At 39.7% G+C, this 18,159-nt stretch overlaps 1 protein-coding gene across 11 annotated transcripts in view; it reads right to left on the reverse strand.

Moving 5' to 3' along the window:
• Positions 1–18,159, reverse strand: part of LOC135214905 (uncharacterized) — a 119,930-nt gene that overhangs the window by 40,143 nt on the left and 61,628 nt on the right. For all 11 annotated transcript variants that reach the window (XM_064249361.1, XM_064249362.1, XM_064249365.1 and 8 more), the window contains one exon: positions 15,446–15,558. In XM_064249361.1, the coding sequence (XP_064105431.1) occupies positions 15,446–15,558 (113 nt within the window). The remainder of the gene's footprint in view (positions 1–15,445; positions 15,559–18,159) is intronic.

The raw sequence follows: 18,159 nt of genomic DNA on the forward strand, positions 1-18,159 counted from the left end.
AAAATTATGTCAAAGTGACGAAATAATTTCAGAGATGTGTCACAGATACTTTTTAGTGCGGCAAGAAAGAAATTCGCGCTTGCGCGCCTGCGTAACGATTGTAAACAAACAACACCTTGATCCGTGAACTCCCAGCATCCCCCAAGGCGCGTGATTCAAGAGTTTTCGGCTGGTAGGCCTAAAAGTATTTTTCCGCGAATTTTTAAAAAACTTTTGTATGTCGACGTAAAATACGTCCAGTCGGCACCCGAGAGACAAAAAAAAATGTCGACGTAAAATACGTCCAGTCGGCGTTTAAAGGGTTAACATATTTTAATAACACCTCCCAAAGATGTTTTCTTCCTACAAAAAATATCCATATGCTGCATAACAGGAAAATTCAATATTCTATCACAACTGAAATGATCTTGATTTTCATTAAATTGCATAGTACAGTACTCAAATATCTGATTTATAAAACAAACAATAATCTACACCAGCAAGCTTATTAATGCATGTTTTAGTAAAAGTTTTGAAACAAAATACTTTAGAATTCAATGGCAGTCATAAGTATGACAAGTACTTATGAACCTGATATAAATCTGTTCACCAAAAAATGTTTACGTATACCTTTACTTGTTCAAAGATGTGTATCTCCGACAACTTTCAAGGTAGAATGCTCAATTTTGTTTAATTTGCTAGCAAAAAGATTGCACTGTACAATGGCATAAAAATCCCTGAAAATAACTTGTGTATTTATTGTATTATATTATATTATATTATAAAAAAAACATGCAAATTGTTCACTTTCCCAACAAAAATTTACGGGAAAAGTCAATGTTGTAAATCCATAATAATTGTAATTACACCAAGGACTAAGGACTATCATAAAATAAGTGGTGTGTGTGTGTGTGTCACCAAAAACACACCTCTCTAACACCTCAATGGAATGCCCGAGAATCGAACTTGTGGCCACTGTGGTGGCAGGCCAAGACCATATCGATCATGCCACTGAGGCGCTCAGAGGGGAGGGTACAGTGGTTATTCAGCAACAGGGCCAACAGCTTTACATGGCTTCCAAACCACGTTGAGAGTGAACTTTTATTACCAGAAATACACATCTCTAACACCTCAATAGAATGCCCGAGAATCAAACTTGCGGGCACTGAGAGTGAACTTCTATCACCAAAAATACTCATCTCTAACACCTTAATGGAATGCCGGAGAACCGAGCTTACGGCCATTGAGGCGGCAAGTCAAGACCATACCGATCACGCCACTGAGGTGCTCAGAGGGTAGGGCAGGGTAGGGTGAGTATTAGATTAAAGTAATTTCATTATTATTTGTTAATAGTTCTGTCCAACCTTTTGATCTTATTTTAGCTTAAGTTTATTAATAATCTATTATCGTTTCTCGTATATTTAAGCTCGAGTCATATGACTTTGCAGTTTTCCTTAGGCGTTTTGTTTACCACCTTCTCCCCAAGTATTAGTGAACTACTTAAGTGCTTATTAACGATTGATGTTTTTCTCTCTTGTGAGCAGTGTTGACTCGAGTGGAAGGCTTGGTCGTACGGATGGTGATACGTGACAGAGTGAGTTCGAGTTCCTCCTCACAGTCTGATGCTTCACCACTTTATTTAAGGTCACTTCTGCAGTTTTTGTAAGGAGCTTTGGATCACGGCTTATTTAATCTTTCGCTGTCCTGTGAGTGTGGTCGCTGGTGTTTCGTCACCTGCGGCATTCGCCAGCCGAAAGGATTTCGAACAAGTCACATATCAACATAGAATGGTGCAGTTTGTGGCGTGCGAGATTCGTTGACGTCCTGGATTCTTGGAGGCTACCACCCTCGGAGTCGCTGTGGTGCTTTGGGTTACCTACAGGCATTGCAGCTTGAGCAGATTGACCCATTCTTCAGTGTCAGTGAGTTCTTGGAACTCGTGGAGACAAGTAGGGCAGCTATCTACAGGTATGAGATGTTTTTATAACTATTAAGACGATCAAGGATCGCTGTGTACCTGTAGACTTGCACGCCCCAGTTTGCAGTACGGTCTACTAGACCTTGTATGGCCAGATGAGTTGTTCTGGCAAGCCTCTCCTGGTTATTCTATACTTTGAATTTGTAAGGTTATTAATTTTCATTTTTTTATTATTTATTAACTGAAAGTTTCTAGATTATAATCATTCTTAATAACATATCTCCTGGTTACTAAAATACCAAATTTGTAACTAATTTGTATTTTTCATAACTAACAAACCTGAGGTCTTAACATTGGGATTTACTACAGCCCAAGCTGGGAAAACGGGTAGAATTAAAAATTACACTTATGAGATCCAGGGATTATTGGCATCTATACTAGGTCACAGGGCATGTATACCCAGAATGCCCACGGCTACCTGTGACCCATCAGTTATATTTCTAACCCAGTTTAGACTGCTAGAGGGGTGGTTCGAGGTGGGCCTTTACCTGTTATGACCTCAGGTTTGTTAGTTATGAAAAATACAAATTAGTTACAAATTTGGTATTTGTTCATATACGGAACAAACCTTCGGTCTTAACATTAGGATAGACTTACTTATTGGAGGGAGGTAAGTCTCTACAACTGACTGGGAGTTTGCCACCTTATCCATTTCCGAATATATAGGGAAATTCTAAAAGAATGGACAATGAACCTAGAACCAAAGATATAAGCGGATCTATTGGTTTTCCCCCACTGGGTGTAGATACCAATCTATTGTTTACTCTTGTCCCTTGCAACTGGATCCACCTTCGCCCCTCTTTTCCCTATTATCTAGAGGGGTGTGTTGCTACTGAAAAGTATATCATAACCTAAGATAGCTTCACAGTATGGCTGACCACCTCACCTGCATCTAGTCCGTTCCAGCACATGACGGTACTCTCCTTCATATTGCCCTTAGTTAAAGGAGTAGGAAGAAAGTAGTAAAGAAAAAAGACGTCATCCCATTCATTCTACTTTCATACCTTCATCTTAGACTAGACGCAAACTGACCCGCCTGGGGCACTGGATGAGCTATAACACTTGTTGGGCCGCCACCACTGGACCCAAGGAAAAAGTGTCCAAAGATCTATGGGCAACGTCTTTCAAATAAAATGAGGTGAAAGTTGTTTGGCATTTCCACACACCAGCTTTCAGAATTCTATCCACAGACATGTTCTTCTTAAATGCCGGAGAAACACTCAAGCCCCTGATGTCATGAGCTCTAGCTCCCACCTGGCTATCTGACCCTCTGTCTTCTGCCATATAAGCATCTCTGATCGTCTCCCTTAGCCAAAACGATATTGTATTCCTGGACACTTCCTTCTTGTTCCGTCCTGTACTTACGAACAACCTCCGGCACCCCGGCCTGAGATGCCTTGTTCTCCTTAAGTACTCCCTTAGTGCCCTGACGAGGCACAGGAGCATCTCATCTTTGTCACTGTCTACAAAGTCTGCCAAGGAAGGTATGGTAAAGGAGTCGAATCTGCCGTCTACTATTGTTGGGTTTTGGGTCTTGGCCACAAATTCTGGGACAAACTCAAATACCACTGATCTCCAACCTCTCGAGTGCTTTATGAGATATGACAGGCCATGTAGCTCCCCCACCCTTTTGGTTGAAGCCAGGGCCAATAAGAAAACTGTCTTCAGGATCAGGCTCCTATCTGTGGACTGCCTTAGTGGTTCGTAGGGGGGGTTTTGTCAGACTACTCAGTACCCTGGTCAGATCCCAATCTGGGGCTTTTAGCTCCTTTGGTGGGCATGACTGTTCAAAGCTCCTCATCAGCATGGCCAACTCCCATGAAGACAAAATGTCCACACCTTTCATTCGTAAGACTGAGGCTAGAGCAGCCCTGTACCCCTTCATTGCAGATACAGACATATGCTTTTCTGTTCTGAGATATATCAGAAAGTCTGCTAACTGCTGAATAGTGGTACCAAGTGAAGACAAGTTCACTCTACGACACCAATCACAGTATGCTGACCACTTTCCTTGGTATACTGTCGCAGATGATTTTCTGATATTTCCTGCCATCTGAGTTGCTGCTTTCTGCGAAAACCCTCTCGCTCGGAGGAGATACTTGACAGTCTCCACCCGTGAAGCGATAGGGACTTCACCGACTGGTGGTACCTCTCCATGTGCGGCTGACACAGTAGGTTGCTCCATGGGGGTAACTCTCTCGGCACATCTACTAGGAGTTCCAGTAGGTCTGGAAACCACTCTGCTTTCGGCATAACGGGGCTACCAGGGTCATCTTGAGGTTCTGAGACCGCATTACCCTGTTCGAAACCTGACTGGATTAGACAAATGGAGGGAATGCGTACACATCCAGATTGTCCCAGGGGTGTTGTAGCGCATCTTCTGCTACTGCCTCTGCGTCTGGGACTACTGAACAATACACTTCCAACTTTTTGTTGTACCTGGTTGCGAATAGGTCTATGATCGGTCCTTCCCACAACATGAGCATCTTGTCCACTACCTGTTGGTGCAGGGACCACTCCGTTCCCAGAATCTGATCCCTGCGGCTCAGCTTGTCGGCCACTATGTTTCTTTTTCCCGGAATATACCTGGCCCTGATGTCTACAAGGTTCTCTACAGCCCACTGATGAAGTTGAACTGTCATCACATGTAACTGCCGAGAAACTAGGCCTCCTTGCTTGTTTATATAAGCTACTACTGTGGTGTTGTCTGACATCAATACCACTGAGTGTCCCTTTACTCTCTCCCTGAATTCCTGTAGAGCTAGAAACGCTGCTTTAACTCCAGCACGTTTATATGGAGTTCTCTGTCCTTGCAACTCCATTTTGCTGACACCATCAACTCCTCCTATGGGCTTCCCCAGCCTTCTAGTGACGCATCCAAGAAACAGCAAGAGGTCTGGAGAGGATTGTTGAAGGGGGACACCCACTGTCAGATTGTCGTCGTTCACCCACCACAGCAAGTCTTTCCTCACTTCTGCCGACAAGGGAATTTGCTCGTATGGGTGATCTACTATTGGTGACCAAAACTCCTTCATCCTCCATTGTAGGGACCGAAGGTGTAGCCTTCCTTGTGGTACTAGCTTCTCCAGGGAGGTTAGGATACCCAGCACCACCTGCCACTGTCTTGCTGGCTGTGTCTGTTTTCCCAGAAAGGCATTCACCACTTGTTTGCATTTCTCTATTCTTTGGTCTGTCGGGAATACTTTGGCTTCTGTTGTGTCTATAACCATTCCCAGATACTCCAAACGTTGACTTGATCCAACTGCGACTTCTCCTGATTTACCACAATACCTAGGCTGTGACAAAGCTGCAGGAGGGTCGCCCTGTCCCTGAGTAATTTCTCCCTGGACTTTGCTATCACCAGCCAATCGTCCAGATATCTTATTAGCCTGATCCCCTGAGCATACGCCCACGTCGACACGAGAGTGAACACTCTTGTAAAAACTTGAGGAGACATTGTCAATCCGAAGCACAGGACCTTGAATTTGAAAGCTTTCCCTGCAAGACTGAAGCGGAGAAATTTCCTTGAAGACTGATGGACTGTATCTGAAAGTATGCGTCCTTTGAGATCGACTGTCAGCATAAAGTCTCCGATCCTGACTGCTTGTAGAACCGTTTTTGGAGTTTCCATCTTGAAACTGGTTTTCCTTATAAACAGATTCAGCGTTGACAGGTCTATTACTGTTCTCCACTCCCCGTTGGCTTTGGGTACCAGGAAAATCCTGCTGTAGAAGCCTTTTGACGGACTGCATACTTGTTGCACAGCTCCTTTTTCCATCATCTTCTTCACTTCGTCCTGAAGAATAATGGCCTTCTGAGATTTGTGGGCATAAGCGACATGGGGTAATGGCTGATCTGTCAGGGGCGGGGTTACCTCGAACGGGATCAAATACCCGATCCTGAGAACATCCACCACCCACTGCTCTGCCCCTAGTTCCTGCCACACCTTCCAGTGATTTGCCAGGCAACCCCCAACTGGTGTGGCCGAGTGATGAGAGGCGCCCATCCTATCTTCTTGAGCCTCTCCCTCTTCCCATACTGCCCCTTCCTCTGTTGTTTCTATTGTGAAAGGGCCGATGAGTTAGCCTCTTTGGGGAAGAGGGTCTTGTGACTCTATTAGGGATGTAGTCTCACTGTCTTCTTTCGAGACATTTGCTGCTGTCTTCCCTCCAAAGGAGTAGCTTGACTGTTAGACGTTTTCCTAACTGCCTGTTGCACCAACCTATCGTTAGTGTCCATCCTTCTTCTATCTATCGCCTCTTCCAGTATGACCTCTGGCAACAGCAGTTGCGACTCCAAGATATCCCCATTCCTCATTGCTAACAGGGAATCCAAATCCACATTGTGGCTTAGTCTAGCCAACGCTGCATCTCTCCTCATTAGCAGGATATTTGCCCAAACATTGGCACTTACGTTTGTCAGGTACGCAATCGCCTTGGAACCTGACTGTAGTAATCTAATGAACAATGATTCATCCACTACTTTTCTTGTTACTTCCGAGGATGCAATCTTCGCCACTGCTGTTGACCAAGGTCTAACCAAGAAGCTTCTAACGTAGCAGCCTCTTGGTACATCATCGAAGGGCACTCCATTTTAACCTGATCCAAGGTTAATCCAGGCCTTAATCTTACAACATTAGGGTTCACTTGTCTAGACAGCAAAGGGACCTTCGGTGTCGTATAATATTTTCTTTGCTTTATCATTGGAGGGGGAATAAATTTAAATGATCTATTAGATCTTAAGGAATTATCCCTTCCTGCAATCTTTGCATTTACGTGTTGCAAGACCGACTCCGCATGACTCGAACAAGGCAATTCATACGACACCTTGGTATCCCTTTTTAATCCCAATGCCATATCAATTCCAGGCGGAAGCATCCTGGCCGGTGTTTCTGTCTTCTCCGGCTCTAGTGTACCATTCTCCGTCACAAGGGATGTTGTCTCGCCCCTATCTTCTGACAGACGGCCCGGAATTCCACGGCCGCCTGCCCCTACGGCCGCGGTCTCTTTGATCTTTGCTGGCCGCCGTTGGCTCGATCCCGGATAGTCAGCAGGGGAACGAGAACGCCTCACTCTTTCTCTGCTCACGGATCTTGAGCGAGAATCTTGTCTAGATCTCCAAGATGAAGGCTCCCTTAACCCTTAAACGCCGGAGCGGTAAATAAAAAAATGACTCCCGTATGCCGGAGGGGTTTGAGAGTGAGCGCGTAAGCGGAAAAAATATTTTTTTCAAAAAATCACAGCGCGCTTAGTTTTCAAGATTAAGAGTTCATTTTTGGCTCCTTTTTTTGTCATTGCTTGAAGTTTAGTATGCAACCATCAGAAATGAAAAAAATTATACATCATATATAAATAATGCGATATATGATAGAGCAAAAACGAAATTTCATATATAATTGTATTCAATCGCACTGTGCGCAAAACGGTTGAAGGTAACAAGTTACTTTTTTTTCGTTGTAATGTGCACTAAATTGCAATCATTTTGATATATAACACCAAAAATTGTAAAACGATAAAAGCACACATAGAAAAAATATTATCACAAAATAATGCATGAATTCGTAACGCGCTTACGTAAACACACATTTTTTTTCAAAAATTCACCATAAATCTAAATATTATCCTAGAGACTTCCAATATGTTTCAGAATGAAGAAAAATGATTGAATATTACTATACTGTAAGAATATTAGCTTACAAATGCAGTTTTCGACCATATCTGACGAGCTAAAGTTGACCGAATGTCGAATTTTTTTATTGATATATTTTTTTATTTTTTTATAGGCAACTTTTTTCGGAAATAAGAAAAGCTAACAACCTTTCAAATAAATTTTTCGTTTTATTCTACATAAAATTGCGCACATTTTCATATATAAAACTCTATGAAATGCCTAATATGAAACGGAGCAAATATTCCGAGAATGGGACTTACGCATTTCGGAGATTTGTGGCGGAGAACCGCGCGCGGAGGGAAGGAAAGTTTTTTTTTAAAAATTCACCATAAATTTAAATATTGTGCTAGAGACTTCGAATTTGTTTCACGATGAAGATAAATGACTGAATATTACTAGACTGTAAGAGTTTTATCTTACAATTGCGTTTTTTGACCATTTCGGTAGAGTCAAATTTGACCGATGAACGTGGTTTTTTTTCTATTATCGTGATTTATATGCAAATATTTCGAAAATGAGAATAGCTACAACCTTCAACTATTTAATGGTGTATTATACATGAAATTTGCGCACATTTTCATATATAAAACGTTATGTAACGGCTAATTTAAAATGGTGCAAACATTACCACAATCGCACGTATGATTTTTTCGGAAGAGTTACCGCGCGGGACGTAAAGAAAATGTTATTTTTTTCATAAATTCACCATAAATCGAAATATTGTGCTAGAGACTTCCAATTTGTTGCAAAATGAAGGTAAATGCTTGAATATTACTAGAATATAGGCGTTTTAGCTTACAATTGCGTTTTTCGACCATTTCGGTAGAGTCAAAATTGACCGAAGGTTGAAAATTTGTCACTTATCATTTTTATATGAAAATATTTCAAAATTGATAAAAGCTACAACCATGGGTTGTTTTTAGTTGTATGTGCATGAAATTGCGCACATTTTCATATATAAAACTTTATGTAACGGCTAATTTAAAATGGTGCAAACATTACCACAATCGCATGTATGATTATTTTCGGAAGAGTTACCGCGCGGACGTAAGGAAAAAGTTTTTTCATAAATTCACCATAAATCGAAATATTGTGCTAGAGACTTCCAATTAGTTGCAAAATTAAGTTAAATGATTGAATATTACTAAAATATAAGAGTTTGAGCTTACAATTGCGTTTTTCGACCATTTCGGTAGAGTCAAAGTTGACCGAAGGTTGAAATTTTGGCACTTATCGTTATTTATATGAAAATATCTTAAAACTGATAAAAGCTACAATCATGAGTATTTTTTTGTTGTATTCTACATAAAAATGCGCACATTTTCATATATAATACTCTATGTAACGGCTAATTTAAAATGGTACAAAAATTATGTCAAAGTGACGAAATAATTTCAGAGATGTGTCACAGATACTTTTTAGTGCGTAACGATTGTAAACAAAACAACACCTTGATCCGTGAACTCCCAGCATCCCCCAAGGCGCGTGATTCAAGAGTTTTCGGCTGGTAGGCCTAAAAGTGGATTTTCCGCGAATTTTTAAAAAACTTTTGTATGTCGACGTAAAATACGTCCAGTCGGCACCCGAGAGACAAAAAATGTCGACGTAAAATACGTCCAGTCGGCGTTTAAGGGTTAAGACAGATATAACTTCGTCTCTATTAGTATTTGTATCATTTATGAGCGTCGGAGAACTCAGCCTCGACCTTTCATCCAGACGGACACTGCCTTCCACGAACGTATCCGGCCAAGGTTGCCGACTCCCTATTTTTCGTACTTTTAATAGGAGCCTTATCGTCCTTCATATGTATTTTGAACGGCCTTACGGGCGAAACTGGGACCTGCATTCTATCCTCTGCTGCACCTTTCGCCGCCAACGTCGATTTTACCAGAGGTATCGTAGTTTTTGCAATCCGAACTGGCAACTCCGCATCGGCCGCTAGTCCGTCGGCCGTTGCCTCTCTCGCTTCTTCGGATTCTTGCGAACGGCTTCATCTGCTAACCTTGTGCTTAATAGCCACTGACTTCCCGACCTTCCTGCTGACTTGGATATGACAGTCTTGGTCTGAAGATGAGGAAGAATTGATTATCGGACTTAGCGATGACGCCGAACTAGAGGAAGAAGACGAAGAAGGCGAATCACACTTTTTCTTTTTGTCTCTCTTATTCATTCTCTTTATATCCTGTAATTTCTGCATTACAGTTTGCATTGACGGGTCAGAAGGCGTATTAGCGTCTGGGTGCAGCGAAATAGGCCGAGAAGCAGTCTGTGACGTCATCACGCCTGCCATATCGGTGTGTGACTTATGTTGTGACGTCATCCCTCTCATAGGGAGAGACTGAGAGGTTTCTGCTGGCAACCGCACGTTTGCTGCCAAACTACCTCCCACGTTCTGCATCGCTGTAAACACTGAGTTTGATGGCGTAGCCGCGGCATTAATTCCCATAAATTGCAAGCCCGGGGGATGAGGAACATTCAGTGCTGCCGGACCCTGCTGGAACCGTGACGTCATATAATGTGCAAGCAGACCATCCAAGGTTGGTACGCCTGGTAGGCCTAGCGCTGACCACGTACCATCCAACCTATGCGCTTGGGGAACAGGAGCCCGGAACAAAGATGGCGGATCTCCCCCACTACTTGCTGGGAACAAAGGAGAGTGCATATTATTCATAAAATTACCCAAGGCCCCTCCTGACGTTTCCGATACTGAACCGCTAGGAGAAACCGAAGGGGTATGAGACAAATCAAAAGCAGGTGGAGAACATATGGAGCAGCCTGTTTTATTGCCGATACAAAAGAAGCCGGTAAGGTTTGGTCATCCAAAGATGGCGTCACCACCTTCCTTTTGTATTGGCTTTTCTCATAGAACTTTTTCCACTGTTCCACCGACCAACAGAACATGGATTAGTAATCGTACATACGTTTCCCCTGCACCTACTACACATTGGATGAGGATCCCTCGACACCGAAGTTAGGAACCTAGAACATGGAAAGCCACTGACTCCTGGGCATTTCCTTTGTCTCCTCTTCGAAACGGTAGACGATCCCGATGTTGAGGCAAAATTCTCCATCATACCACTTATACACTCTTCACTCACACTGAGCACACTCGGAGAAAGAAAAGGTAATAAGAAAACAAATGAAATGGATGGTAAAAAACGGGCAAACTGAAAAACCGGCTTTAAATCAGATAGACAGTAACACGTCTTATCTTAAAGGCGGTAGGAAAATAACTGGTGGGTCACAGGTAGCCTGGGCATTCTGGGTATACATGCCCCGTGACCTGGTATAGATGCCAATAGCCCCTGGATCTCACAAGTGTAATTTTAATTCTACCGGTTTCCAGCTTGGCGCTAGTAAATCCCAATGTTAAGACCGAAGGTTTGTTCCGTTATGAACAATTAAATTTTAAGTGTAATTTAGTTTGTATGTGTTAGATAGGAGTATTATTAAGTTTCCCCTTTTATTTTCTTTTGCTTCCTTCTTCCTAACTTAGTTTCTTAGGTTAGCTTTACCTGGCCAGTGATTTGGAAGGTACCTACTTAAAATTATGATACAGAGGTACCTCGAGATACGAAAGGCTCAACTTACGAAAAACTCGAGATACGAAAGCTAATACGAAAAATTTAACGGCTCTACATACGAAAAGTTTTCAAGATACGAAAGGTTTCTGTAAAGTCCGAGATTCGCCCGAACCACCGATAACAATTTTGAAACTCGCGCGCCGCCAACTGAGTAGACTCGCCACCATCCTCCTGCTCTCCCATTGATTCCTGATGCTAGTCACTGCCATGAGATCCTTCTCTCCTATTGGTCAGCATCCCTCCCATGATGCATCTATGTACGTAGCGGCGTGCCTCGGCCACTCGGTAGCAGCATCGTTATCGTACGCACGCGGTACTCGTTCGGTCTAACGATTTCGTTTAGTAACGTAAATTCGTTAGTGATTTCGTTGCAGTAAGGGAAGGGTAGGGTAGGGCAGGGTAGGGTAGGGTAAGGGAGGGGAAGACTGCGCTTCGTAATTGTCGCCAACAGATGACATTTTCCCAATGTCAATGGAAAATTTCACATGATTCTTCCAAGTTCAAATTGGCTTACCGCTGGAATCAGTTTTTGGAGAAAAACAATGGCTTATACTCAAATTCATAACAGGGAATTATTGGTGATATGTGCTTCATCACAAGTGGGATTCGAACTGCCAACTGGTTCGAAAATGATGACATATATACAAGCATGATTTTACCATCGAACCACCAAGAAAGGTGAAAGTTGATTCTGACTCTGCTGTGCATAAGCCTGTCAAAATCAAGTTTTATGCTTAGAATCAATACCTACCCCCTTCCACCATGGCTACTTGCTTACCAAATGGCCTGTGGCTCCCAGATGTGTCCCTGAACAATGGGGAAGGGTTCTGTTTCTACAGTGTCTGGAGCCAATGGACTGTAGGATTAGGCATATGTAAACTAATGTGTTGTGCTAAAATACACAAAACTTCTACGTGAGGAGATGCCTGTTAAACTTTTACTATACTTTTCTGAAAGAAAAAGATCCTAACATAGTTTATAAAAATAAGGGGGTGGGGCATCATGCTTAGCTTTTCTTTTAGCATTTAAATACCCACAAACATTACCGTAATCTACTCATTCTAAAAATATTTTCTATAGAAAATAACAATTCATTCTAAAAATATTTTCTATAGAAAATAAGAAACACTTAACCTCAAAACAAATTTATTTGAACTTCCATCTACAGTAATTCCAAAGAGAAACTTGACATTTGTAAATACAGCCATGCCAGAAATTGAAAAAAAAATCCCAGGCTACTTCAACTAATCACTACAATCAGGCTACACACACAAATTACTGTTTATCTCCCTTCTCTTAGTATAATAAAGTGAATAAAAGCAGATGCTGTTAAAGAATCAGCTCATGAAAGAATGCTTTCCAAATTATAAAAATAAAATCACATGCACATTTTCTTAATGACTTGAAATTCCTAAGAGTGCCTTCTCCCAAAATAATGAAACTTTCACAGCAGCAACATTATCTTGCTATTTCCTGTAAAATCTGTACCAACAATATTACCTTTAAATTTCACTGATAACCAATAATGTAACAATCAATTCTTTAAACTGTCCAAGTTTAAATTATGGACTACTTCTCATCATATTGCATATGTCCCAGACTGCTGCACATCTAATAAAAGCCAGACTGCCGCACATCTAATAAAAGCTAACGGTCAGAATTCAGCATCCAAGAAACTTCCTACAGCCAGTCATGCAAACATTTAAAAACCTGAAGATGTAAGTACAGCTCTGCCTTATTCAATGTCCCCAAAGTCTTCAACTTATTACAGTTGAACCCCCTTTATTCGCTTTCTTGAGATTCGCAGACTCACCTATTCACGGATTTCTCTTTGGACCATATATACCCATTCTTCGCAGGAAATTCACCAATCTGTGGTATTTGTCATTGAAAAATAGTCACAAATTACTGTATTTTCATATTTTCATGACTAAATGCACTTTTTGTAATAAAACTATTATAATACAGGGGGCCCGCGGTTAACGGCGCAATCGTTCAGCGGCAAATCTGTTTTACAGCTGTCGTCAAAAAAATTCATTAAAAAAAAAAAGGCACTTTTTCGGCACAATCTTCAGTTAACTAGCGCCGTTGTCTAACGAGTTCATACATTTGTAGAAATGCAGTTCAGACCAAAAAGGTTATGCAAATTATATTAACAAATTTTATGGAGAGTTATTACATAGGTATTAGAGTAAAATATATGCCTCTGACGTTGTTCTATGCCGAAAATATCGAGTTACATACATGCAAATTTAGCTATGGGTGTGTCGATTTATAAATGTTCAAGCTTTTATGCTTAAAATGTGTATGAAAATGTATTACGTAGAGGGTATTTTTATTTCTACACAGAAATATGATAGGAAGGCAGCTCTTGAAGCTGCCCTTCACGTTACCAAATACAACGTTTTTTCATGTTCTTTCTTGTGAGCCGCCGCCTGCCGCTCTTCCGAAAATATATATATATAAAAAAGTGCAAATTAGCGATTGATGTGTCGATTTTATAAATATTCATGCTTTTATGTTTAAAATGTGTATGAAAATGTATTACGTATAGGGTATTTTTATTTTTGTACATAAATATGATACAAATTAAGGCAGCCTTTGTAACTACGCTCCACGTTGTCAGGGGATGTTTTTCATGTTTGTTCTTGTCCGCCACTGTTCCGAAAAATGCATGGTATTATTTTATTAATTATGCATCTTTTCCATAAATCTTTTAAATAGTTATACATTACTTCACTGTATCCAATAATATTGTATGTATGCTCATATTATTGTATTATAAAATACGCCAAATCTAAGCCAGTATTCTGCGGAGCGGCCAATGTTGTGGTTTGAGATCAGCCGATGGCGAATACGAGTTTGTCTTGCCATAACGCAATTCTGAGCAAATTCTCCTTCTTCTAGTTAGCATAAACGAGTATCTAGATACTTGACTTATATGAGACAAGGTTATTTTTCCTCATACAACATGTTTTTAGGTGGAAATATGAATTGAATATGTCTCGTTGTGGATGTGAACTACTTTTTTTTTCGTTAACAGATTACGTTGGCGGCATGTTTATTGCGTAAAAAAATTACGTGATTCCATTCACAATTCTCCTTTATATCATCATAATACAAACTTTACGTTATTTATCTTATATTGGTGTGAAACCAAGAGTTAAATGTGTTCTTTCAAGCACAGTACTTTTGATTAAAATTATTTTATCTCAATTTTATCTACGGTTGTGTTTGATGGCATACGTTAACTGGAGTTTTATCCTTGTTGCCAATGTACGATAATAGTCATTAGCAGCTTGAACAGTTTTCTCAGCTTCAGTTATAACTCGGTTTAAATTTAACAGTATATTTCCCGATTGATCTTTAATCTATATTGATCTTTGATCTATAGCGAATAAAGTTATTACAATAAGATATCTCACTTCTATTCTACATAACACCATTTATAACAACTACGGTAATAGTGTGCTGTAGTACAATGATTGAAATACACGCCAAACGGAAAAAAAAAGTAGTTTCTCGTTCGGTTGTTCATGGCGGTACACGTTCACGCAACGAGTATAACGTTAAAACCTTACTTTCATCATTCTCTTTTGCTGTTATTGAACTTATGTAACTAGAAGATGGGATAAAGTTAGGCTACTGTAATTTGGTCTCTCATGAAATTGGACTTTCGTAAGACGAATTATCATAATTTGAACACTACAGCTACCTGTACACTATATCAACCTTATTATATCTTTACATACTCTAGAAACCCAAAGGATTAAAGCTAGGCTTTTTTCACTTTACAGTATTTATAATGCTATAATGCACTGTATAGTACTACTGTACAGTAAATTCTATAGTACTATAGTGCATAGCTATAATTTTACTTATTGCGCCATTGTGGGATTACGGCACCTTTGACTGGTCTAGAGTTTCGAAAGACGGTACACAGCGGCCGTAGGCTTTAAAATCGCTTAGTGTCGAAAATCACTTTGCGTCGGCGGATATGAACGGAACCCCAGCCGCTAACCGAGGGCTGCTTGTATTCAGTTATAAGCATTTTTAGAGGGTTTTTCTTGTGTCAAAATAGGCAGTTATAAGCTTTTTTAGAGGGATTCTAAGTTTTCACGGATTTTAGCTATTCGAGGGGGGTCTGGGACGCGACCCCCATGATTACGGAAGGTTTACTGTAATGCAGAACAATACTGCAATAAAGGAGAGAAACAGTAACTTTTTAACTCACTTGACTTGTATTCATCATATCCACCTGGGGTATAATTTTGACCTCCAGAGTTATATCCACCACTGTAGTTGCTGTCATACCCCGTTGTATTATAACCACCACCACCATAATTGCTGAAAAAAGATGATCCCATTAATATTGTGCTAAAAGTAACAAAATCAGGCTTTGATTATATTTTGCCTCAATGGTCTAGGTAAACTACTAGATAATAATAAAACATATGTGAAATAAGTAGAAACCGTTTTCAACTTTAACTAAAATATCTACAAATGTAAATTAAGAAACACCTTTAATAGTACTTTTCACACCAGTATAGTTAAAAAATAACATTCCACAAATGTTATTCTTTTTATAGTTTTCAAATATTGTACATACATATAAAATTTTTACCAACAGCATATTTTAAAAGAAAATGTCAAATTCAATATTTTCAAGACATACTTTGTCCTGTTAACCACAATATTGAAGTTATAAATTTTCATTGGTTTCAGCACTAAAATATAACTCACAGCTCAAGAAGCCATATATATATATTTGTCTTTTTCAGTCCCAATGCTCAACTCTTTCATTGGTAACTTTTGAAAGAAACAAAATGCTACACCATGAACTATATAAAAACTTTCATTATTTGATACACCTTTCATCTCTAAATTGGATTTTACACAAATGAAACTATTCACACGTCAGAATGTCTTGCTCCTGATCATGTCTTAATTTTTCTCTTCGACACTGATCTACTTTTTTATCTACTTCAGATATCTTTCATTCTCATCACTTCCATTACTGATGTTAAAAATCTTGAACAAGGAAACCCACTCACTCCAGGGCATTTCCTTTGTCTCTTGCGAGAACCCGAAGAAATTTCCCTTGGTGAAGCAAAATTCTCCATCTCACAACGTATACTACACACATCTACCAGATCACACCCACACTGAGATCACCCAGTGAGAACAAAGGAAATATGAATAAAAATGGGCACACTAAACCGGCTTTAAACAAATATGAAGTAATCACGTCCTATCTTAAAGGCGGTAGGAAAGTAACTGATAGGTCATGGGACACCAAGGGCATTCTGGGAACTACAATACCCCGTGACCTGGTACAGATACCAATAGTCCCTGGATCTCACAAGTTTTTTTTATTAATTCTACTGGTTTCCAGCTTAGCGCTAGTATTATCCTCACGTTAAGACCGAAGGTTTGTTTCGTTTATGAACAAATCATAGTTTCCATACAGCTGTCTCAATGACACTTCAGCTGGTGATGGAACATAAAAACAATAGAATAATTTCGAAAACTCTTGTTCAGTATCTCATCTACCAGCCGAGAACATCTGCTCTGTACTTTAAATCACTTGCTATAAAAGCCACCACAATTGTCACTCAAGACTCATTAATAGTAACAACAGGTTCTGCCAAGAGCAACCATTTTTAATGAACAGCAGCACCAATATGCAGTAAATGTATCTGGCTGTTGAACTTTCCTGTTCCAAAGGTCCTTTATTCCCAACACCACTGGACTGAAACAGCCTCCCAGAGGATGTGGTGCAATGGAAACTTCAGAAGTTCATGTGAAAATGCAATGCATTACGTACTACCCTAATACAATTCAACTTGTCTATATATTTTAATATTTTACTTACATTTTTATCGATTTATTCATTTGTCAATTTATCTTTTAATGATAACTGATCTCTTCTTTCTGTAATTTCCATTTCTTCTGCTACTTCTTTCATAAACATCATATTCTTTGGAAACTTGAATTTTAAGTCAATAACTCCTGGGGCCTGTCACATACGAATGGGACTCACCTTATAAATATATTATTATTGATAATAATTTTATTGTAAATTACTGTTGCAACTCCAATCTTACATGTTATCAATTTCTCTACAGGCTGAATAAAACCTGTCAGTGAACTGAAGTGCTGGGCTCTGACTTTAGTCCAGGATGTACTGTTTTCACATCAAAAGCTACACCACATCACATCCCAAAACAACTCTGTCATTTTTCCCTACTTTTTGAACTGAAAAGGAACTTTTCCATGATGTAGGAATAAACAGTCTCACAAAAGCACTTGGTATGCATCTTCTGACTTTAATTTTCCTATGGTTTTTGCTTATACTAAATCATGTCTATCTCCTGCAATTTTCTACACACATGGAATAAAAACTTACAACCAGAAAATATATAAGCTACACATGCTGCATGTACATCTGACTTTGTATCACATTTTAGTCTAAAATATATTTCTAAGCTTACATAAACAATGCTAATACATGCACTGCATGTTTTTTTTTTTTATTTAACTTATTTTAACAGAAATTATAGATAGAAGAGTGGAAAAAATTACAAGTAGAAAATATGAAAGACAGCACAAACATGCAAGGGGTGTATGTAATTAAATACAGTTCTTGCCTAGCCTAGGTGAAATGCGGTTAGCTGTTAAGCCTGCATGTTATAATAAAAGCCATTAATGTCAATCTGTAACTTGGTCCTAAAGGTGCTGCCAACAGGCGAGGAAGCAATCTGTCAACTAAGAAGTAAATGGAATACAGTATCCCTCAATTATCAAGATCTTCATTATCTGACATGCAACATTATCTGTTAGCACCGAACCAGGAACCGAAGATATGTAATACATTAACAATGTCAAAAAAATAGAAATAAATAAATAAAGCAGTTATTCTGGAATGTAGGTGGAACAGGGAAGGAC

Source organism: Macrobrachium nipponense, chromosome 46 (assembly GCF_015104395.2).
Source record: "Macrobrachium nipponense isolate FS-2020 chromosome 46, ASM1510439v2, whole genome shotgun sequence".
Taxonomy (NCBI): Eukaryota; Metazoa; Arthropoda; class Malacostraca; order Decapoda; family Palaemonidae; genus Macrobrachium; species Macrobrachium nipponense.